This window comes from Labeo rohita, chromosome 24 (assembly GCF_022985175.1).
Source record: "Labeo rohita strain BAU-BD-2019 chromosome 24, IGBB_LRoh.1.0, whole genome shotgun sequence".
Classification (NCBI taxonomy): Eukaryota; Metazoa; Chordata; class Actinopteri; order Cypriniformes; family Cyprinidae; genus Labeo; species Labeo rohita.
Genome location: NC_066892.1, coordinates 21,867,476 through 21,890,388, shown reverse-complemented (window position 1 = coordinate 21,890,388; position 22,913 = coordinate 21,867,476). Strand labels below are relative to the sequence as shown.

The window sequence follows — 22,913 nt, the reverse complement described above, 5'->3', positions numbered from 1 at the left end:
CTTACACATTCCAGATTTTATCTTTGCGTTTACAGTTTTAAGGGGAAAATGACAGCCTCTTTTAAAAGTGAACCCGACGGTGTGGTATTTCACGCGTAGTCAGCGAAATTAATGCGAGCGATTTTCACTGGGACTGAGCCGAGGCTGATGGTCACAGAACAGGACTGGTCCAGTTGGTGAGGTAATGTGATCTACTGCAGGTCATTAGTTGTTGTGTGTAAACGAAAAGCCGCACTGCTGACACAACACGTACCCGGTCGTTAACACAACAAACACAACGCAGCTCATAAACACGCACCTTTTCTATGTATCTATTGGCGATCACTGATGTCATTAATTGAAAATTGCAAATATAAGTGATTTTCATGTAGGCTAATCCATCCACTTAGGAAACGAAATGAATTTAAATGAATGGATTGTTTGTAACATAAGGGATCTAATAATAATAATAATAATAATAATAATAATAACAACAACAATAAAGACTTAACTGCAAGACCTTTGTAATTAGATCACCTATTATCTATCAACTGGAGTCACTCCACTATAAGAACATCAATAATCTCATTTCCAATATTCCAAAATATATAATTAAACTATTACTAAATTGAACTCGTATCTCAAAAAGAAAGCGAATCTCCTCAAGTCTGACGTCTTAAAAATGACAGGCTATACAAGAATACCGGATACCATATGCAAAATGATAGGCGTACCGTAAGCTACATTAGTGTTTTTAATTTGGTTAAATGTACCTTTTGGGCTGCACGATCCAAATGTAGGCTAACCGTGCTTTTTAATCATTTGTTGTGGTTGTTCAGTTTTGTTTAAAATATATTAATAGTGCAAGTATAAATGCACAGATCCTTTTTAGTTGGAATCTGCATTTTGTGCAATAAAGGGATCTGCAATAAAGTTATAATGTTACGAATTTTCTTATTTTTTCACCAACAAGAATGTTTTTTTCTTAAGACAATAATAATACTCATTCATTCATACATATAAAGACAAGCTGTTTTACGTTCAATTAAAGTTTGTGCGATTACCCGATACGCATTAGTTCATTCTTTCCTTTGTATTATTGCCTTGCTTCTTTTGATTTGCTTTATACTTTGTCATTCTAGGGAGAACAGAGCAACAGTGCACTGATCACTTGTCATTGCTGTTTTGTTCACTAAATGACCAATGCAAGTATATAAATGCAGTGTAATGCAAAGGAGCAATACGGCTGGCAAATGTAAAACTTTGTAGATGCGTGCACACACACACACACAAAATGCAGACAGAGGATTATTCTCACTTTATTTTTTTTTACTTTACCACCATTAACTTCTGATTTCATGAAGGTGTCTGGAATTGTGGTGTGCAATGTTTTTGTATTTTCAATAAACCCACTGGCTTTTGCAGTTCATTCTTTTTGTAGACGCATGTAACCATGAAAGCAAACGTTGTGTGCATGATAAATAAAAAAAACTAGCCTACATATATACACACATACACACATTTATATGTAGAGAAATACACACACGTTTTTACACACACGTTTTTTTATATAGAAATAGTAACTCAGTACTCGTTTGATGTTGTTGTTGTTGTTGTTGTTGTTTAACAATTTACATTTTATTTCTTTGCTAATAATAATTTGATCTTACTTTGATGTTCTAGTATTGTATTTCAAAGTCAAGTTGGCGTTTTAGCTACTTCTACAATTCCATACACAGTGCAAATTACGGAAATTTACGTACGCCTATCCTTTGGTGCTTGGCTCATGAATATTATTATTATGTTACCATACAGTTGGTCAATGATTTGCTGAAAAGGGTTGGTCAGGACACTTCACTGATCCACTCGTGAATATCTATTCATGTCACTTTGTCTCGATAACCTGTTTCACAAAAGCATCATAGCTATTTCGAATCTTGTGAATTGTCTTACAACCTCGGGTTGTTTCCTAGAAGCATCTTCACTTTATGTGATTGTATACCGGGATTCTTTTATTCTTTAATTAATTAACGTTCACTTAACGATTTTTTCTTTACTAACTCTAGCTGGTAGGCTTGACTCACGGTTAAATCTGTGAAAACGCAAGAATTTATACTGTGAATCCAATCTGATAGCCTTTTCAGTATATTAGTATGTAAAACTATAATTTAGGATATGTATAATTATGTACATAAGTTTGTGTATACAGGTAGGTACAAAATGTTTAAATATCTAACGTTAAACACTTTTGACACTACATGTTGGTATATTTTTGTAACCTCTATGCAAAAACGACAGTGATGTCTCTACAACCTATAGCAACAGTGACTACACTGTTTTCACAGATCCAGCAACGTGCTACTTAATATCTATGACATCTCAGAAAGACAGCCCCCATACTCCAAAGTTTTAATGCTAGTATTCTTTCTCAGACCTTCTTAAATCCAGCACAGAACAAACACTCTGTATACGTTTAAGTAAATATCGGGCATAATACTGTCATAAATAAATAGTTGGTAATTAGGAGTTAACACTTTCTGAGTCTTGTTTTCATAAATATTTCATAAATCATTTCATAATCATTTCATGTGACATGAATGTCTGCGGTAGGAGCTCTTTTCAGTCCGCTGCATCTTTCCTCCCAATTGTTGTTGTTGTTGCTGTTGTTGTTGCTGCTGTTGATCTTTGTATTTCGCTTTAATAATATGGAGGAAAAAAAGACAACGTCATTTAATTTACGATATATCCCATGAATAATTCACTGGAATGCATTAAGAATATCTTGTTTTTCTCACAAATCCTCACGTCTCTTTCAAGATTTGTTTTCACTTTAAAATGCAATTGTCTCCTCTTTTTTTTTACTTCTAACCCCTATTAGTGTTTACAGAGGTAAATACAGTATTTGTTATCTAACAAAATGACGGAATTCACTTTGAAATATTATCACTCAATGTTCAGTGAACATTTTTGAGCTACGTATGTTAGTAATACAGACATGCCCTTACGACAGTGATATTTAACACGTCTGTAATATTGCTGTGGAAATAATCGAGCTGTTGGTTATTCAAGGTCTGTTGTAGTAATTTGTTAATGGTTTAAGACTTTTACATTTTCTTTTAATATTCGATGGTCGAAAGGTGCGTAGAGTAGGCTAATGTACCAATCTCATTGTACCAATCTAATTTTTGTTGTTTTTTTTTTTTTTTTTTTTTTTTTTGAAAATGCTTCATAAAGCAAACCCTGATTGTTTACAGTTTAACGGAACTCACTTTCATATTTCACGCAAAGCGTCATGGGCGTAAGAAAATGCCTAATTAAAAGCCACCTGTGTTTAATTATAGAGTCTGCACTCTGAGGAGGAGCTGGCCAGTCTGTGCATCATGAGTGTGAGTTCTCCAATGGAGGTTTATTTTATCACTGTTGATTTATGTTAAAAATCTATAGGGTTGTGCGAACTGATACATTTGATTGATTGTGCCTTAGCTTACTTGCACTAATTTTACTTTAAGTTGAAGTACAATGGACCCTTTTGAGTTGTTTTTGTTTTTAGTATCCCAGACGTTCATCCAGTGCTTCTATTAATTATATAGCTTACGAGTAGACTTCATGATGCCTTTGTCCAAAATAACCTTAGCATGGCTATTATGGTTCTCACTGAAGAAAAATATTCCGTATCCTTGGGCGATCGACTGGACGAAGTTGTTATTAAGGCAGGTTATTATTGTTATTATTTTTTTTTTCTCTGGATTTTTATGCAATAACAACGGTTTATTGTTCCTTTTAAAGGATTATGATTAAAAATGTTACAATTATTCATGTTAAACATGTTAAAAAAAAAAAAAAAAAAAACATTAAACATGTTTTGCAGTTTTGAGTAAGATCACTGCACTGCAGAAGTGGACATTTCTTACCCATATATTACTTTTCGTCAGGAGCTGCATAAAAACGAGCATAAGAATGTTGCCTTAATATTACGGGCAATTGAACATCTGATTAGCAAAGATGAAGAGAGCATCCAGAAACTTGTTCATCACGGCTTGGTTGTGAAGATAAGCATATTTATCTAATTCTGATTAAAATAAATAAATAAAATTTTTCTGGTCATTATGTTAATCTATAATTTACTCGCTTTTTAAATGTTGAATTGGTTTGAGATTTCATCAGAGCAACTTAAAGAACAGCACAAACCACCTAGGGACGCCATGAATCTCATCGAAGTTTTCTACGAGGTTGCCATGGTAATAAAATTTTATGTAATACATTTTCGCTACAGAGCATTCATTCATTCATTCATTCATTTATTCATTCTTTCATTAATTCAAGTTATAAATTAGCTGCTACCTTTTTTATTTATTTTTTTTTTTTTTATTTTACAGGGACTGTGTCAGATCACCATTGCAGGTGACCCATTTAAAAAAAAAAAAATATATATATATATATATATATATAAATACACACATTTTGTTTAGTTTAATAATAATAATAATAATTCTGTATGGTTCGAAGGCAGCAATAAGATCCTGGATATTTTTTTGCTGCGTTTTGGGGCTGTTGTTTTGGATTATGAAGTGCCTTTCTGTCTGCGTCTAGAGGTGATTTTCATGAAGCTATTGGTAAAAAAATGTCTAGCTGAATCTTTCAGGATGTAACATAATTTGACATTATTTGTACTTAGGCCATCAGAACCATAAACTCTATGCTGGACAGCAGTCCCAAAGATATAAGGAAGAAACTCTGCCAGTCAGAAGACCATGTCGGGCTCTTGTAAGCTTTCATTCAGCATACATTAATTGATATTATAGAGTACTGTGGTCACGCACGCATTTACATTTCAAACGGGCGATGCCCCCATCCCATTGCAAGCAAGGCTGCGCTCTAGTGGACAACAGATTTCTCTACAACAGACCAAGTTCCAATAGGAAAAGGGCAAATTTCGTTGTAAACACTTGTGCGTTATCGTTTCTTACAGAGAGGACTTGGCAAAAGCGCTGACAGACATTGGTGGTAAGCAATCAGTTTTTGTGAAGAATAAATGAGGAAATTTGTGTTTAGTACCTTGATTATGTTGTGATATTGGACACTGTCACCAGATTATGAAATGCAGGTGGCTATCTCTGAAGCACTCTGCAGGATGACGCCAAGGAAACTAAGAGAAGACTTTGCTGGCAAATGGTTTCGTTTCAGAAGCTTTGCTTCAGCCTTTTCTTCAGTTCGTGACAAAGATTTTGAAACCGTATGTTTAGGCATTTATTTTTCACTGCTCAAAATAGGGTTACGTCAGCTAAAACGGGCCACGTTTTGGTGAATTATGTGAAAGTATAATTGTTTTCAAATTATGAGAATTTGTTAAAAACAAGTGTCGGCGGGTACCTTTTTGAGCCACGGCACCACATTCAGGTAAAATGGGCCAATATAAAAATAGAACAACACATGTAATTTCGGCTGAAATCATTTTGTTTTTAACACTAAATTGACACTATTGTTTTTAGTGTGCCATAGCAAAAACACCATAAATGTATTTCATTAACTTTGAAGTTGAGCGAATATTTAATTAAACGATGCAATTAAAAATGAAGTGATCATGTTGTATAGGTCTGTTTCTGTGCATTGGTGTCATTTGTGTGCATGTATGCGTGGATGCTTGTCAAATGTTTCTCAAAAGAAACTAGCTACTGCAGATCTTAACATTGCACCTTTCTTTCTCTTCTCTCCTCTCTTCCTTTTTTATTTTATTTTAATTTAATTAATTTATTTTTGCTCATCCTCCTGCCATGCTGTTTGCACATTTTTATTTTTATTTATTTTTTTAGACTGTATTTTATATGGATGCATTTAGGCCTATAAAACCTATTTTCACCATTAATTTCTATGTAAAAGAGTGTGTGTGTGTGTGTATCTGGCCCATTTTAGCTTAACCAGCCATTGCCTAAAATTACCTTTTTCACAGTTTTTAACTTTTTTTTTTTAACTTTTTTTTTTTTTTTTTCTTTTTATTTTTTTCATTCGAAAGAGCATGTTTCATAAACCTTTGCTTTGTTGGTAAGATTACTTATAATTGCTTTAGTACCTTTATTAGTGATAAATGAAATTTACTACGTCGGGCTTATTTATCTTATAATTTCTCTGACAAGCTTCATGTAACACTTTGCCCTGCCTACCTTAAAAAAAACCCACACGATTCAAAATTTTTACATGTCAACTTGTGTTGAAGCAACAATGCAAGACCAGTTATGGTGACTGACTGTAAAAATGTAAAGAGATGTGACACTACAGCCTTATTTGGCCCATTTTAGCTGATTTCACTCTACTAGAATCATCAAACATGTTTTGATTGTAAAAAGTACTTCATTGCAGGTATTGGAGTTTTTTGTTTGTTTGTTTGTTTGTTTGTTTGTTTTGTTTTGTGTTGTTTTTTTTTTTTTTTTTAAGGACTGTAGGACATTTCTCAATGAACTCAATACTTATTTTGGCAACTCAAGAAGGTATATTTAAGTTATTTATATATTTACTACTTTTTTTTTTTTTTTTTTTTTTTTTTTTTTTTTTTTTAAATAATGCTGGCTTTATCCAGTCATCATTATTTGCAAAGTTGTGACATGTTTGCATGATCTTGTCCCTCTGTCCTAGAGTCTTCTCATTCCCTTGCATTCAGGCTTTTCTTAATTCAGCTGAGGTAGGCATGAACCATTCCTCTACAATATCGGTTTCTTTCTTCCTTTATTATATATATATATTATATATATATATATATATATATATATATATATTTTTTTTTTTTTTTATTATTATTATTATTATTATTAATAATAATAATAATAATAATAATAATAATAATAAATACATGTGTACTGCAATTTCTTTCACCAACCATGTATGATCATTTTTAGCTGTTCAAACCTGAAGATGAATTTCTAAAGGAGTTTTGGGTGGATTTCAACATTGGAACATCAACCATTAGTTTCTTTGTAAATGACCCAAAGGTGTGTCCAAAATGTTTTAATGCACAAAACTTTTTTTTTCATAAATCAGCCATGTAACTAAACTGAGCTTCCATTTGTGGTAGAACACATTGTGGGAGTTAATTCACCTGCCTAAAGATGCTGTCAGCATGTATGATCTTAAAGGTGGGATTAATCACCAATGGCCCTGACCTCTAGCTTTTCTTCATAAAAATAAATTTTTATTGTGGCTTTCCTTTTTAGTATTAAAACTAAACACAAACCTGAAGTAGTCTAATTGTGATGTGGAATTGCTTTTAAATCCCACAGATCATTAATCTTATTTCTTCAAATGACTATTTCCTCTTATTGTTTTAGAGTGTGATGATCAGAAGATATTGGAAGTTCACATGAGTACCCCACTCTCTCATGGAGAGATCACTGGCAAAATTGTCAAAATCATCTTTAGTGCCGAGTACAACATCCAAACAGCCCTGACAAGAGTGTTTCCAGAGAAACCGCAGTCTTCCTCAGTCTTAAAGGTGTTGGCATGTACTGTTTTCCTGTTTTTAAAGAGTCATGGTCAAATATGTAAATATACCTTGCATACATACCAGTGGTTATAAATTAGATGTTCTTTTTTACTAGGATGCTTTGCGGTCAGGGGATTGCTTGACCAAGATGGAAGGCACGAACCTTACACTCTCTGCAGATATACTTTGTTAAAGTTCATTTACAGTACATTGTTCCAGACTTATCAGTATGAAATCTCATTTTATACAGGAACCCAGCATGAACAAACATCAGTGCTGCAGAAATTTACCAGGCATGTTTGCCTAACTGTGTAAAGTTTCCGTAAATCCCAGAGAGCAGAAGGCATCTTGATTTCTGCATTTGACTTTGTAAGACAGATTAGTATCTGATTCTTTCATGTGCGTTTTTTTTTTTTTGTTTGTTTTTTTTCTCCTCCCCTAGTCCATCTGCTGCAGAAACCAAAGTCATCCATCAGGTAACTAGATTATCCAGATAGCAAATTACATAAGTTATATGGGAACCCAGTTTTACCAACTGCCAGTCATTTTTCAGCATTCCCCTTTGAGTGGACCAAGCAGATATTCAAGATCAAAGTAGGACTATTTACTTTAGTACATGTACTTTCTAATGGAAAACACAGTAGTTATTTACTTTTGTTTCTTTGGTGAGTGAAGAGTCAGAGGAACCACAGGCCAAGACATCTTTCAATTTAAGGATCATTCAGATTCAGAGGTATGCTTCTGTGTGTATGTGTGAGTGTACCTGCGTATTCACTTCATTATGGGGACAAAATATCCCCACAAGAATAGTAATAATAGTATGTGATATATATCTATACACACACACACACACACACACACACACACACACACACACACACACACACACACACAAATTTCAGGTTTTACTATCCTTATGGGGACATTTGGTCTCAATGTTTTACAAGTATACACACATTTGGTCACACACACATGTAGCACACACACACACACACACACACACACACACACACACACACACACACACACACACACACACACACACACACACACACACACACACACACAGGACCTGAAATTTCAGGTTTTACTATCCTTATGGGGACATTTGGTCTCCACAATGTAGCAAGAACAAGTATACACACACACACACACACATATACATATATATATATATATATATATATATGTATGTATGTATATACGTGTGTGTGTTATATATATATATATATATATATATATATATATATATTTATTTATATTATATTATATTATATACACACACGTGTATATATATGCGTATGTATGTGTATATGTATATGTTGAGGACATTTGTGTTGGTCCCCATGAGGAAACAAGCTTTTAAGTCATACAGAATGTTGTGTGTGTGTTTGTTTTTCTTGTTTGTTTTGTTTGTTTTTGAAAGTCTAAAAATCCACAAAGTTTAGGGTTAGGGTAAGGGGACATAACCTATAGTTTGCACAGTATAAAAAGCATTACACCCCTGCGTGGGTGTGTGTTTTCTGGTACTTTACTAATGTGCCATTGGACTTCATGGTTTGTTCTCTGAAGTTTTAATGTTTTGTTTAATTAAAAACATATTTGTTAATTCAGTAATGTTATTTTCAAAATATCCAATTTTTATACTGTGCCAAAGCAGGTGGCACAATTTTCTGCCCTTTGATATTCCCCCCCGAAAAAACACCCAAGAGCTGTCATTTTGTAGTAAATACTTTAGAGCACATTTTGCATGCTGAATTACAGGAAAAATGTCAAAGAGCCACTTTTTGAAGAATTGTAGTTATCTGGTAAATGTGTAGGTGTGTATATGGCTGCCCCAGGTGATCCTTGAGGTGTCTCAATGTCAGAGTCACACTTTTGACACAGACTGGTCAGGGAAGTCACATGACAGGAATCCAAAGACTAAAACTTTCATGACTGCTTTGTGGAGGTACCAGGTCAGTGGTATGCAAAGACACATGTCAGGTCCACTGTCCGCTTAAACACTAGTACCAATTCAATATTAATTTTCCTTACGAATGTTTTGGGGCTCACGATTTGTTAATTTCTTAATTTATTGTTTAATTTGATCTGGCCTAATGTACATAAAGTGCCATTCAAATGACTGCTGAAAATAAGAAACTACCCTAATGGATCGTGCCATTAGTTAACATGTAACCTTGTTACTTTTGAAATTCTCTTCATTTTCTCATTTTTGAAGCTTAAGATAAATTTTAAGATTGCGTTTTTGGTTTAGGTTGCACGTGCCAAGACTGTATTGTTTTGTCAGACATCATCTTCTAATGGGTAAGTGACATTTAAGGTCTGTCTAGTCTGACAATGTTCATCTAATTTTAAAATCAGTATGAAATGCAGGAGGATCACTGTATCTCAAAATGTACTGATGTGCATTTACAGTAGTTTCCCTAAAACAAGTTTTTTTTGTTTGTTTGTTTGTTTTTTTCCCTCAGGTCTACCAAATCGCTCCCTGATACTCTGGGTAAAACTTCTGCTAAGGTTAGCTAGAATATGTAAAGGCCCTATTATTTGCATAAATTGTGTGTATACCAAAATTATAAATGCAACACTTTTGTCTTTGCCCCCATTTTTCATGAGCTGAACTCCAAGATCTAAAACCTTTTTCTATGTACACAAAAGGCCTATTTCTCTCAAATATTGTTCACAAATCTGTCTAAATCTGTGTTACTGAGCACTTCTTCGCCGAGATAATCCATCCACATCACAGGTGTGGCATATCAAGATGCTGATTAGACAGCATGATTATTGCACAGGTGTGCCTTACACGTGTCCGGTGGGTATGCTGGCCATGCAAGAACTGGGATGTTTTTAGCTTCCAGGAATTGTGTACAGATCCTTGCAACATGGGGCTGTGCATTATCATGCTGCAACATGAGGTGATGGTTGTGGATAAATAACACATAAATGGGCCTCAGGATCTCATCACGGTATCTCTGTGCATTCAAAATGTCGTCAATAAAATGCACCTGTGTTTGTTGTCCGTAACATATGCCTGAGCATTTGCCCACTCAAGTTACGACGACGAACTGCAGTCAGGTCGAGACCCCGATGAGGATAACGAGCATGCAGATGAGCTTCCCTGAGACGGTTTCTGTCAGTTTGTGCAGAAAGTCTTTGGTTATGCAAACCAATTGTTGCAGCAGCTGTCCGGGTGGCTGGTCTCAGACGATCTTGGAGGTGAAATGCGGGATGTGAAGGTCCTGGGCTGGCGTGGTTACACGTGGTCTACGGTTGTGAGGCCGGTTGGATGTACTGCTAAATTCTCTAAAACGCCTTTGGAGACGGCTTATGGTAGAGAAATGAACATTCAATTCATGGGCAACAGCTCTGGTGGACATTCTTGCAGTCAGCATGCCAATCACACGCTCCCTCAAAACTTGCAACATCTGTGGCATGGTGCTGTGTGATCAAACTGCACATTTTAGAGTGGCCTTTTATTGTGGCCAGCCTAAGGCACACCTGTGCAATAATCATGCTGTCTAATCAGCATCTTGATATGCCACACCTGTGAGGTGGATGGATTATCTCGGCAAAGGAGAAGTGCTTACTAACACCAATTTAGACAGATTTGTGAACAATATTTGAAAGAAATGGGCCTTTTGTGTACATAGAAAAAGTCTTAGATCTTTGAGTTCAGCTCATGAAAAATGGGGCAAAAACAAAAGTGTTGCGTTTATAATTTTGGTCAGTGTAATAATATGTATAAAATGTCTAATTCTTTCATGAAACTCTAGATGGCGCAGGCTGACGGGTTGTTAACGTAACTGATGACATTTACAGCCTTAACTTGGCACAAGGCGATTGGTTCATGTCACATACGCAGCCAATGATTTTGCACCTTTACCTTTAAATGGCTGGTTGGCATTTACTCAAGCCTTTTGCAGCAGCAAGCTTTCAGAGTTACTCTGAAACTCAGCTAAATAAGTAAACGGTCTCATTTCTTATTTTAGTGCTTTTTCGTTCGCCAGTTTCATTTCTAAACTAGAAAACATGCAGTTGTAAAACTACACACAGATTATTCACGAGAGGAGCAACGAATAACTAAGCATGTCACGTTCAAATAACAGCAGTGGTGGCGGCTTATAGTTTGTTTGTGAGAATACAACGCCAAGGTTTAACAGTTAAGTGAACGGGATTACTTTATTTGCCCGAAACCTCCTATGTTTTTAATATTTTCTTAGGCATTCTCATCTATAGTAAGTGCAAACATGCTGATTTCAGAAGATGCACGCCATATTACGTGGAATTCGGTTGCAGCACCGTTTTACAGTTTTATTCATAGTTTTAAGTCAAGATGAACCCGTATAACTGTCTTCCTTAAACTTCTTATTGTCATCAGGCAACTTATCAAACCAAAACAACTTAATGAGCAACAGAAAAGAATAAACCCGCTTATACGTGTACTCGTGGCGCACTGCAATTCACTTCAAAGGAGCGCTCACTCTTAAAGGGGTCATCGGATGCTAAGTTCACTTTTTTATGTTGTTTGAACAATAATGTGTGTTGGCAGTGTATGTACAAATCTACCCTATAATGATAAAAATCCATGTTTTTAATTAATCTGTAAAAATAATATCCCCTTTTTCAAATCCAGCCATTTTCAGATGTCTGTCATTGTTGCGTCACACCCACAGAGGCCGCTCCCATGATAGTTGATTGACATATGCGTTTACAGCTGATCTGAGGTAAACAGTCCGCCCTCTTTTGTTTGGATGCCGAAGCAGAGATGCAAGTTAGACAAGAATATCTCAGATTGAGCGATTGAGGTGTTGTGTTGCTGGATGTAATAATGAACATAGTGGTCGTCATTTACTCCCAACATCTGAGCAGCTGAAGATGCAGTAGATTACATTTGTTTGTGAAGGGAATGCGCCTCCCGATCTACATCCGTCTATTTTCGCACAAATCATTCATGATCCAGCTTCCCTTACAGTCAAGTCAAGTCAAGTCACCTTTATTTATATACCGCCTTTAACAATACAGAATTGTGACAAGGCGGCTGTACAGTATTAAATAGGAAACAGTACATCAACAATGCCAAAGGCAACAGTAAACACTCACTTTTTAGGTAAAGGTAGTTAATCAAAAACAATAAAATAAAATGCAATATTGTGTTAAGAGAAAGTGTCCCCAACTAAGCAAGCCAGAGGCGACAGCGGCAAGGAACCAAAACTCCATCGGTGACAAATGGAGAAAAAAACCTTGGGAGAAACCAGGCTCAGTCGGGGGGCCAGTTCTCCTCTGGCCAAAGTTCCCGTGGTCTTGTGCCGACAGCCGTCTAGGTGATGTGGTCTTCACTGTGGATCCGTCCCTGGGGCTCATCTAGTTGATGTGGACTCCGCTGACATTCAGGGCTGTAGAGGTCGTCTCTAGGTGCTGATCCACCATCTGGGCTGGGTTCGGACTGGATCCGGGGGACTGCAGTGACCATCTGATCTGGATACGGACTGGATCTGGTGGTTAATGTGACCTCGGAATAAGAGAGAAACAGACTAATATTAGCGTAGATGCCATTCTTCTGACGATGCACTGAGTACATCGGGTGTTATGGGAAGTGTTCCCGGTTCCGGTTGACCTAATTAGTGCAGCCTAACAATCCTTTAACGGATTTGAATTATAAGAATATGTTGATTTGTTATGTGTAAGCAAGGTTAAAGAGATGGGTCTTTAATCTAGATTTAAACTGACAGTGTGTCTGCGTCCCGAACATTGTAGGGTAGATTGTTCCAGAGTTTGGGCGCTAGATAAGAAAATGATCTCCCGCCCGCGGTTGATTTTGATATTCTTGGTATTATCAAATTGCCAGAGTTTTGAGAACGCAGCGGACGTGAGGGACTATAATGTGATAGTGTTGTCACGATACTGGAATTTCTAACTTTGATACGATACCTTGAAAAATTTTCGATACCACGAAAACTGCCACAATATTAAGGGGGTACTTTTTTTTTTTTCATTTAAAGATATATAACAAATATAACAAATCTAGAACATGACAATGAGGTATATTTTACATGAACAAAAATGTTTTAAGGGAACTACACTGCTACAGCTCTGTTCAGCTTCTTAGCTTCATTTGAGTTTGCTTCATACTTTCTTTGCTGTTCAAATACAGCTGGTAGTGTAGGTTGTGAGCGTGTTGTTTTTGTTGTAGGTTGAGTCTTCTTTCTGGTGCCAAACTTTAATAAACTTTTTTTTTTTTTGTTTTATTTTGTTTTTAGACCACACTTTTAAAATGAACTGAACTGAACTGTCTAACTAATCTTAGAACTTAAGCTAATGGTAATAGATATTTGTTAACATTAGTTAACATGAATAAACAATGAAAAATACTTCCAAAACATTTATTAATCTTAGTTAAAAGTTAATTTAAACTAACATTTACTAATACATGAACTAATTAAAATCCAAAGTTCTATCTGTTAATATTTTTTTCATTGGACCAGAGCTAACATGATCCGTTGACTTTTTATTACCTACCGTTATCAAAGATCAAAATATACTGTAACTAATGCATTGCTCATCGTTCATAAATGCTGGTTAATACATTAAAATTATCTGATGAACAGATTTTAATGCCGGACTCACAGATAATCACCGATCCACGCATCCAAACGTGCGTGCATCACACGCGAAAACAATGCTCAGTTGCTCACTGGATCGACATCGACAAATTGCAGAATTTAAGTAATAATTTTTGAATAAATTAAATAAGCACAAGTTGATTTACATTAAATGTAGTAACAGAGCTACAGCAAGCGATTTTAGTGTTATAAATCCGTTTGTCCTTTGAAACTTCCGCGTCTTCATTGAGAGTGCGGGTCATGGTTGCTTAGCAATGGCAGACGCCACAGAAGCGCAAGCTACAGAGCGCTTTGGAAAGGAGGAGAAATCGGTGCGCCAGCGTTTTCCACGCGTTTTTAGGCGCGATATGTGAACGGCCCCTTTTAACCAGATTTTAAAATCTATACAATGTTTAATAGGGAGCCAGTGCAGTGTAGACAGAACCGGGCTAATATAATCATACTTTTTGGTTCTAGTAAGAACTCTAGCTGCTGCATTTTGGACCAGCTGGAGTTTGTTTATTAAGCGAGCAGAACAACCACCCAATAAAGCATTACATTAATCTAACCGTGAGGTCATAAATGCATGAATTAATGTTTCAGCATTTGACATTGATAGCATAGGTCGTAGTTTAGATATATTTTTGAGATGGAAAAATGCAGTTTTGCAAATACTAGAGATGTGGTTTTCAAAGGAAAGATTACCATCAAATAGCACACCTAGGTTCCTAACTGATGACGAAGAACTGACAGAACAGCCATCAAGTATTAGTTAGTGTTGTAGGTTATTACACGCTGAGGTTTTAGGCCCAATAATTAACACCTCTGTTTTTTCAGAATTTAACAGTAAGAAATTACTTGTCATCCAATTTTTTAACTCAACTACACAATCCATTAGTTTTTCAAATTGGTACGTTTCGCCGGGCAGCGAAGAAATATAGAGCTGGGTATCATCAGCATAGCAGTGAAAGCTAACACCATATTTCCTGATGATATCACCCAAGGGTAACATGTAAAGCGTAAAGAGTAATGGCCCTAGTACTGAGCCTTGCGGTACTCCATACTGCACTTGTGATCGATATGATACCTCTTTATTTACTGCCACGAATTGATGGCGGTCAGATAGATACGATTTGAACCATGCCAATGCACTACCACTAATGCCAACATAATTCTCAAGTCTATTCAAGAGAATGTTGTGGTCAACAGTATCAAATGCAGCACTAAGATCCAGTAGCACTAACAGAGAGATACAACCACGATCGGATGACAAGAGTAGATCATTTGTAACTCTAATAAGAGCAGTCTCAGTACTATGGTACGGTCTAAAACCTGACTGAAAATCCTCACAGATATCATATTTTTGTAGGAAGGAAGATAACTGTGAGGATACAACCTTCTCTAATATCTTCGACAGAAATGGGAGATTCGAGATAGGTCTGTAATTAGTTAATTCGTTGAGGTCAAGTTGTGGTTTTTTAATTAGAGGCTTAATAGCAGCCAGTTTGAAGGTTTTGGGGACATATCCTAATGACAGTGATGAATTAATAATATTTAGCAGAGGATCTATGAGATCTGGAAGCAAGTCTTTTAGTAGCCTAGATGGAATAGGGTCTAGCATACAAGTTGTTGGTTTAGATGATTTAACAAATTTATACAATTCTTCCTGACCTATAGTTGAGAATGAGTTGAATTGTTCCCCAGGAGATCTATAGCGCACTATCTGATGCGACACTGTAATTGACGGCTGCATAGTGACATAGTGAAGTCATTACTGCTATGCTGATGGGCATAGTCAGTGCCTGTTGGTTCTTTATTTTTTGTTAACTTAGCCACTGTATTGAATAAATACCTAGGGTTATGTTTGTTTTCTTCTAAAAGAGTCGAAAAGTAATCAGATCTGGACGATTTTAACGCTTTTCTGTACGATAGGGTACATTCCCATCAAGCAGTACAAAAAACCTCTAATTTTGTTTTCCTCCAGCTGCGCTCCATTTTCCGGGCTGCTCTCTTTAGGGCGCGAGTGTGCTCGTTATACCACGGGGTCGGACTATTTTCCTTAATCTTCCTTAGGCGCAGAGGAGCGACCGTATCTAGAGTCCTGGAAAAGAGGGAGTCAATAGTTTCCGTTACATCATCAAGTTTTTCTGAGCTATTGGACATGCTGAGGAATTCAGATAAGTCAGGAAGATTACTTAGAAAGCAATCTTTTGTAGTAGAAGTGATGGTTCTACCATACTTGTAATAAGGAGTTGAATTTACAGTTTTAGTCATCTGGAGAATACACGAGACTAGATAATGATCAGAGATATCATCACTTTGCTGCAGAATCTCAACGGCATTGACATCAATTCCATGTGACAGTATTAAGTCTAGAGTATGATTTCGACAATGAGTGGGACCTGACACGTGTTGTCTAACTCCAATAGAATTTAGAATGCCTGTAAATGCAGCTGCCAGTGCATCATTTTCAATATCAACATGGATGTTAAAGTCACCTACTATTAAGACCTTATCTGTAGCCAACACCAGCTCAGATATAAAATCAGCGAATTCTTTAAGAAAATCTGTATGGTGCCCTGGTGGCCTGTATACAGTAGCAAGTACAAACGTCATAGGGGATTTATCATTAACACTTGTTTCTCTGGATAATGTTATATGAAGCACCATTACTTCAAACGAGTTATACTTGAAATCCGTTCTCTGTGAAACACTAAAAATATTGCTATAAATTGTAGAAACACCTCCCCCTTTACCTTTTAGACGTGGCTCATGTTTATAACAGTAATCATGAGGGGTAGACTCATTGAAGATAATGTAATCATCTGATTTTAGCCAGGTTTCTGTCAAACATAGCACATCTAGGTTATGATCAATGATCATATCATTTACAAAAAGCGCTTTTGTAGAGAGGGACCTGATATTCAAAAGGCCAAGTTTTATCATTTGTTTCTCTGTATTATGTAAATTTTTAATTTGTTGAACGTTGATTAGATTGTTACTCTTAAATTGGTTTGGACGTCTTTTGTATTGTCTAGCTCGGGGAACAGACACAGTCTCTTGTAGCGAATTTTAGCTCAAAGGGAAATGTATATAAATAATTACAATTAATTATGATTAATTACAATTACTTATATCAGCTGCCAGTAGTAACTGTAGCAGAATCAATTTTCCATCAACTAATCTGTTCGCTCAGCGAACATTCAGTATAATCTTTATATCAACTCTAAGAAATGATATTTTCTTGGCCACAGAAAATAACTTTCTTAAAGTACCATTGCATTAGAGCATGTAGCTCGAATCGGAATCGTAAAGGGACATTAATTTGCAAGGCAGAATCAGAATCAAAACTCATGTAATTTGTGCACAATAGTTTATTAACGAAGGACTAACACATAACTAATCTAAACAAACAAACATGAAATCACTCATACATGGGGGAATGGTCAGTGAGAAGCAGTTAGAGAGAGAGACAAGGAAATGAAGCTATGAAAAAAAGTCAGTTAACCACCTGCTGTGAAACCATCAGTGCTGTCTACAGCTTATACTAAACCTCTGTATGTTTAGTTAAGTGTACGATACTTGCATTGCCTTGGTCGTCGAACAAGTGTCCAAATGCAGTCTCTGAAAGTCTTGGTGGTTTGAAGCAGTGGTGGTTTTGGAATTGCAATCACGTTCTTCCGGGTCTGAAGAGTGATGAATTCCAAAGATGTCCTGACTCGTTGGTGACTGGGAGTTTCTTCCCATGTGAAAAGTGAAGAAGAACCAAGAGCTGAGAGGGACCCAGCTGAAGTCCTGTGAACTTTGAGGAATGGAAAGACAAGGCCGCAAGGCCTGGCGCACGCTTAGGGAAGTCCTGAAGAGTTCTAGCTCATCTTCTTAGGTTCTCCAAGAACCACTGACTGACTGAGGCGAGTCATGAAGATGAATTCCAGGGTTAGGTCGAACTGTCTGGCTCTTTGTGGTCGAGAGCCACAGCTCTGTATGTTGGGCCTGTCGGGCCCGCTGGGCACGCCCTGTGCCGGCTCCGGCTCCCCGTGGGTTCCTCCACACGGGCAGCAATCGGAAGATGTTGCAGACGAGTGAGAAAGTGAAGAGAGAGGGAAGAGAGAGGGGTCGATGCCTTTAAACTCTCTGGAGGCTGTGCCTCCTGGAGGTCCATGAACCAATGGTAAATTTCACCTTTGGAGGGAAAGTTTACGACTCTTTGTCTGTGAGCATGGTATTTTGCATATGTAATTCGATTGGGTGTTGATGCAAAAACTATTAAGGTTTCTTAAAACACTAACATGTTGCAAAGGTATCAACATCTAATTTACACCATCTTTTAGATCATTAAAATACAAACTCAAAGAGTCCAAGCATGACATAGGTGGGTTATACTACTAGTCATCTATCATAATACATGCATAAAACAGTAGAAAGACAAATACAAATACAACAGACAAAATTAAAATACAATGCAGTAATACTGTACACAATGACCTGGGCTATGTGTGATAGGAAGGTCAAAGATAGGTTTGTCTGTGAATGAATGGGAAAGTAGTCATTTCCTATAGCAGTATGTTTCTGTTTTAGAGAGATTTAAGTAGTGGGAGATTCTCTCTACATACTTGCAGGTTGTAAAGTTTATCTGATCTGGCCGAGGTATTCTGGTGTCCATGGTAACCATTGGAGACGTCCCGGCAGACAGTGTTGTGGATTGGGCGAGGGGGTCTGTGATTATTTGTTAATTTAATGAATCATTGATTTAGCGAATCAAATGAACCATTGTGTGTCAGATTGGCCCAAACGCTACACTCTATAGCATGATATCTAGGTGAAAGGGTCTCTATGTGCTGAGAATTAACTGATTTTGGTGACGTGAGGCGGCTAGCAGACAGTCGGATTAGCCAGTCTGTCTGCTTCCTGACCTGGGCCCCAGTTAGTCAAGTGCAAACTCTAAGACTATGTGCCATATTACTAGATAGAAGAGCAGCACCACCCCTGGAGGAATGAAGACCATCTCTTTTCAACAGGTCAGGTCTGCCCCAAAAACTTGTCCAATTGTCTATGAAACCTATGTTATTCTGCGGGCACCACTTAGACATCCAGCCATTTAGTGACGACAGTCTGCTATGTATCTCGTCACCACGATACGCAGGGAGGGGGCCAGAGCAAATTACAGTGTCTGACATCGTACTTGCAAGTTCACACACCTCTTTAACATTATTTTTAGTGATCTCCGACTGGCGAAGTCGAACATCATTTGTGCCGACGTGAAAAACGATCTTACTGAATTTACGTTTAGCATTAGCCAGCACTTTTAAATTTGCCAAGATGTCAGGCGCTCTGGCTCCCAGTAAACATTGGACTATGGTGGCTGGTGTCTCTATTTTCACGTTCCGTACAATAGAATCGCCAATAACTAGAGCACTTTGATCAGGTTTCTCAGTGGGTGCGTCACTGAGTGGGGAGAACCTGTTTGATGTTCTGATCGGAACAGAAGAGCGGTGTTTTGACCCGCGACTATGCCGTCTCACAGTCACCTAGTTGCCCTGCTGCAAAGGCGAAGTTACCGGAACCGAACAATGTACGGCACTTCCTAAGCTAGTCGCATCCAAAGCCGTATCTAATGCTCTCACATTCTTACTATCCTCGATTAAAGTTTGGATGCGTGTCTCTAGTTCTGAAATCTTCTCTGTCAGCCTAACTATTTCCCTGCATTTATCACATGTGAATCCCTCGCTGCCGACAGAGATTGATAAACTATACATATGACAGGTGATGCAGGTTACCAGGAAAGGAGAAGAAGCCATTACTCACCGTAGTTGTAGAACGATTTCAACTCACCACTGTTGTCTGATGAACTTGTGTAGAAAAAGGCGTAGAGAAAAAGTAAAAGTGAATGGCAGGCTAACCGGCTAACACACTACAAACACGCTGCACTCGGTTGTAGAATAAAAACGAGCGATCAACGAGAGCGAGGGGAAAAAAGGAAAGCGGTAGTAGACGTGAATAGAGACGTGAGTGGGAACGCAAATGGCAGGCTAACCGGCAAACGGAATACTAACGCACAGCACAGCGTTGCACTCGCGGTTATAGATTAAAAGCGAGCGATCGGATTAGTTTGATGGATAATAACAGAAATCTGGTGGGGAAAAAAGCTATGTTTTATCACTTTAAACAACAAAGTAATAGTAAAATAGAGATTTCCTCAGAAGAATAAAACTTTAGGGAGCTACAAACGCACACCACTCTGCAACACAGCAGAAGTGGGTATAAGTATTTCTTTATGAATCTTTGCGATCACCTTTCCTAATAAAGTGCTAGTTAGCAAGTTTAGCGGCTAAACGCGGCTAAAGTAAATGGGCTCCTCTTTCCACAGAGAGAAGAGAGGGGCGGGGCGAGCAGAGCTCATTTGCATTTAAAGCAGCCTCGACCAGAATGAGATGATTTTTGCAGAGCTGATTTTGGCAAGGTAAAAAGGGTGTTGTTTTACACAACCATTGAGAATTTTTAACCAAAGTATATTATAGAATTTTCATTAAGACCCTAAAGAATCATATCAACTTGTGGAAAATGGGCATCCGATGACCCCTTTAAAGGGGACCACACGTCTATTGCGCTCATACTTTTGGTTCAGCGATAGTGAAGAGTTTATTATGAAAGTCATGTTTAGTGGTAGTTTAAAGATAATGAATCACAAATTAGTTTAAAATATAAAGATGCTACTAATAATCAGTTCAGTTTAGTTGCCCATATACAATGTAGCATATTAGTAGGGCACTTTTTAAACTGGAATTTACTTATGTTTATTCAGCTGGGCTTACAGAGTGCAGCAGCAGTATTCATAAAAATTCAGATTGCGTTATTAGCAAATTATTAATAGCTGTATGCATAGCAGTTAAAAGTTTTATTAGTGGCAGCAGTGGGAGGACAGTAGTTGCTGAAGTTTTAATGACTAATCATGGATGATACATAATCATGACTAATCATGATGATACTCTTTAAAGCGAATAGAAATTATTTGCATTTTGTTTATTTGTAAAGGTGTTATAACAATTCTAGATACTTGTACAGCTGTAGCAGCAGTATGCATAGTTATTCAGATGCAATGTTTGAAAAAATGTTAGCAGCATGCTAGCAGGTCAAATTATTGCTGCTAATATGGCAGCGGCAACAGTAAGTCCAGTTGCATGAAATTTTTAGTGATAATGTATGGGTAAATAACTCTTTAATGTGAAATGGGCATTTTATTACTTATTAACAGGGCTACAGTAGATTTTGTGAACTCTTTAAGCGAAATAGGCATTGTTTGATTGCGTTTGCTTGTTTAATAAAGAGGCTTAAAGTAATTAAGTAATTTTGTGCAGCAGTATGTATAGGTATTTAGATATTTAGCAATTTTAGCTATTTTATAGCAGCAGCATGCTTTATTTTGCTAATTTAGCACCAGTAGTAGAAAGTACTTTAGTCGCATTAAATTACTCATGGATAGTAAGTGGACTGTTTAATCAAAATACACACTTTATTACTTTGCTATTCAATGGCAGTTACAGCAGTTTCTGCAAACTCACCAAGCGAAATGGGCATTATTTCATTGTTAGCTTATAGCAGTTCTTAGTACTTGTGCAGCTGTAGTAGCAGTATGCATAGCTGTTCAGTCTCATGTTAGCAAATTTTAATAGCAGCAGCAACATGCAGAGCAATTTCAGATGCAATGGTAAACAACATTAGCAGCGGTATACTTAGAAAGTTAGGTTATCATCTTCGCAATATAGCAGTGACTGGATGTAGTACATTCAGTGGCATGAATTTGAGTGAAATTACATGGGGTAAGTAGCTCTTTAAAGTGAAATAGGCATTTTATCACATTTGCTATTTAACAGGGATACAGTACTTTTGCAAACTCTTCAAAGCAAAATAGGCTTTATTTGATTGTTGTTGCTTGTTTTATAAGAGGCTTATAGCAATTCTACTACTTTTGTGCAGTTGTAGCAACAGTATGCTTAGCTATTCAGATCACATTGTGAATTTTAATAGCGGCAGCATGTATAGCAAATTCAGATGCGATGTAAGAAATAATATTAGCAGGAGTCTGCATAGTAAATCAATTATGATGCTCGTTTAGTTGCGGCAGTAGGGAGTAGTGTTGTCGAAAATATCGATATTTCGATAAATATCGATACTGAAATATCTGAACGGTGCCAATACTAATTTCCCGAAGTATCTATATACCGATACTAGCCCAGCTGTCACTTTCATTTCTCTCCAAAGGCGCGTTGACAAACACCACACCTGACCGCAGTGTTTGTCTCGTCTCATTGGCTCTGGTTAAAAGGGCCGTTCACATATCGCGCCTAAAAACGCGTGGAAAACGCTGGCGCACCAATTTCTCCTTCTTTCCAAAGCGCTCTGTAGCTTGCGCTTCTGTGGCGTCTGCCGTTGCTAAGCAACCATGACCCGCACTCTCAATGAAGACGCGGAAGTTTCAAAGGACAAACGGATTTATAACACTAAAATCGCTTGCTGTAGCTCTGTTACTACATTTAATGTAAATCAACTCGTGCTTATTTAATTTATTCAAAAATTATTACTTAAATTCTGCAATTTGTCTTGATGTCGATCCAGTGAGCAACTGAGCATTGTTTTCGCGTGTGATGCACGCACGTTTGGATGCGTGGATCGGTGATTATCTGCGAGTCCGGCATTAAAATCTGTTCATCAGATAATTTTAATGTATTAACCAGCATTTATGAACGATGAGCAATGCATTAGTTACAGTATATTTTGATCTTTGATAACGGTAGGTAATAAAAAGACAACGATCATGTTAGCTCTGGTCCAATGAAAAAAAAATATTAACAGATAGAACTTTGGAT

The 22,913-nt window shown here is 37.1% G+C and overlaps 1 protein-coding gene across 1 annotated transcript in view; it reads left to right on the top strand.

Annotated features, from left to right (window-relative positions):
- The first annotated feature begins 46 nt into the window (after positions 1 to 46).
- The window catches only part of sycp2l (synaptonemal complex protein 2-like), a 38,925-nt gene continuing 16,058 nt past the window's right edge, over positions 47 to 22,913 (top strand). Inside the window, exons 1-22 of the mRNA XM_051098067.1 lie at positions 47 to 181; positions 3,321 to 3,365; positions 3,570 to 3,689; positions 3,912 to 4,030; positions 4,118 to 4,217; positions 4,356 to 4,380; positions 4,486 to 4,571; positions 4,655 to 4,743; positions 4,949 to 4,983; positions 5,070 to 5,212; positions 6,409 to 6,461; positions 6,607 to 6,652; positions 6,867 to 6,959; positions 7,043 to 7,103; positions 7,296 to 7,459; positions 7,566 to 7,605; positions 7,701 to 7,743; positions 7,893 to 7,926; positions 8,004 to 8,044; positions 8,126 to 8,183; positions 9,708 to 9,757; positions 9,922 to 9,967. Of these exons, the coding sequence (XP_050954024.1) occupies positions 3,360 to 3,365; positions 3,570 to 3,689; positions 3,912 to 4,030; positions 4,118 to 4,217; positions 4,356 to 4,380; positions 4,486 to 4,571; positions 4,655 to 4,743; positions 4,949 to 4,983; positions 5,070 to 5,212; positions 6,409 to 6,461; positions 6,607 to 6,652; positions 6,867 to 6,959; positions 7,043 to 7,103; positions 7,296 to 7,459; positions 7,566 to 7,605; positions 7,701 to 7,743; positions 7,893 to 7,926; positions 8,004 to 8,044; positions 8,126 to 8,183; positions 9,708 to 9,757; positions 9,922 to 9,967 (1,452 nt within the window). The 5' untranslated portion in view covers positions 47 to 181; positions 3,321 to 3,359. The remainder of the gene's footprint in view (positions 182 to 3,320; positions 3,366 to 3,569; positions 3,690 to 3,911; positions 4,031 to 4,117; positions 4,218 to 4,355; positions 4,381 to 4,485; positions 4,572 to 4,654; positions 4,744 to 4,948; positions 4,984 to 5,069; positions 5,213 to 6,408; positions 6,462 to 6,606; positions 6,653 to 6,866; positions 6,960 to 7,042; positions 7,104 to 7,295; positions 7,460 to 7,565; positions 7,606 to 7,700; positions 7,744 to 7,892; positions 7,927 to 8,003; positions 8,045 to 8,125; positions 8,184 to 9,707; positions 9,758 to 9,921; positions 9,968 to 22,913) is intronic.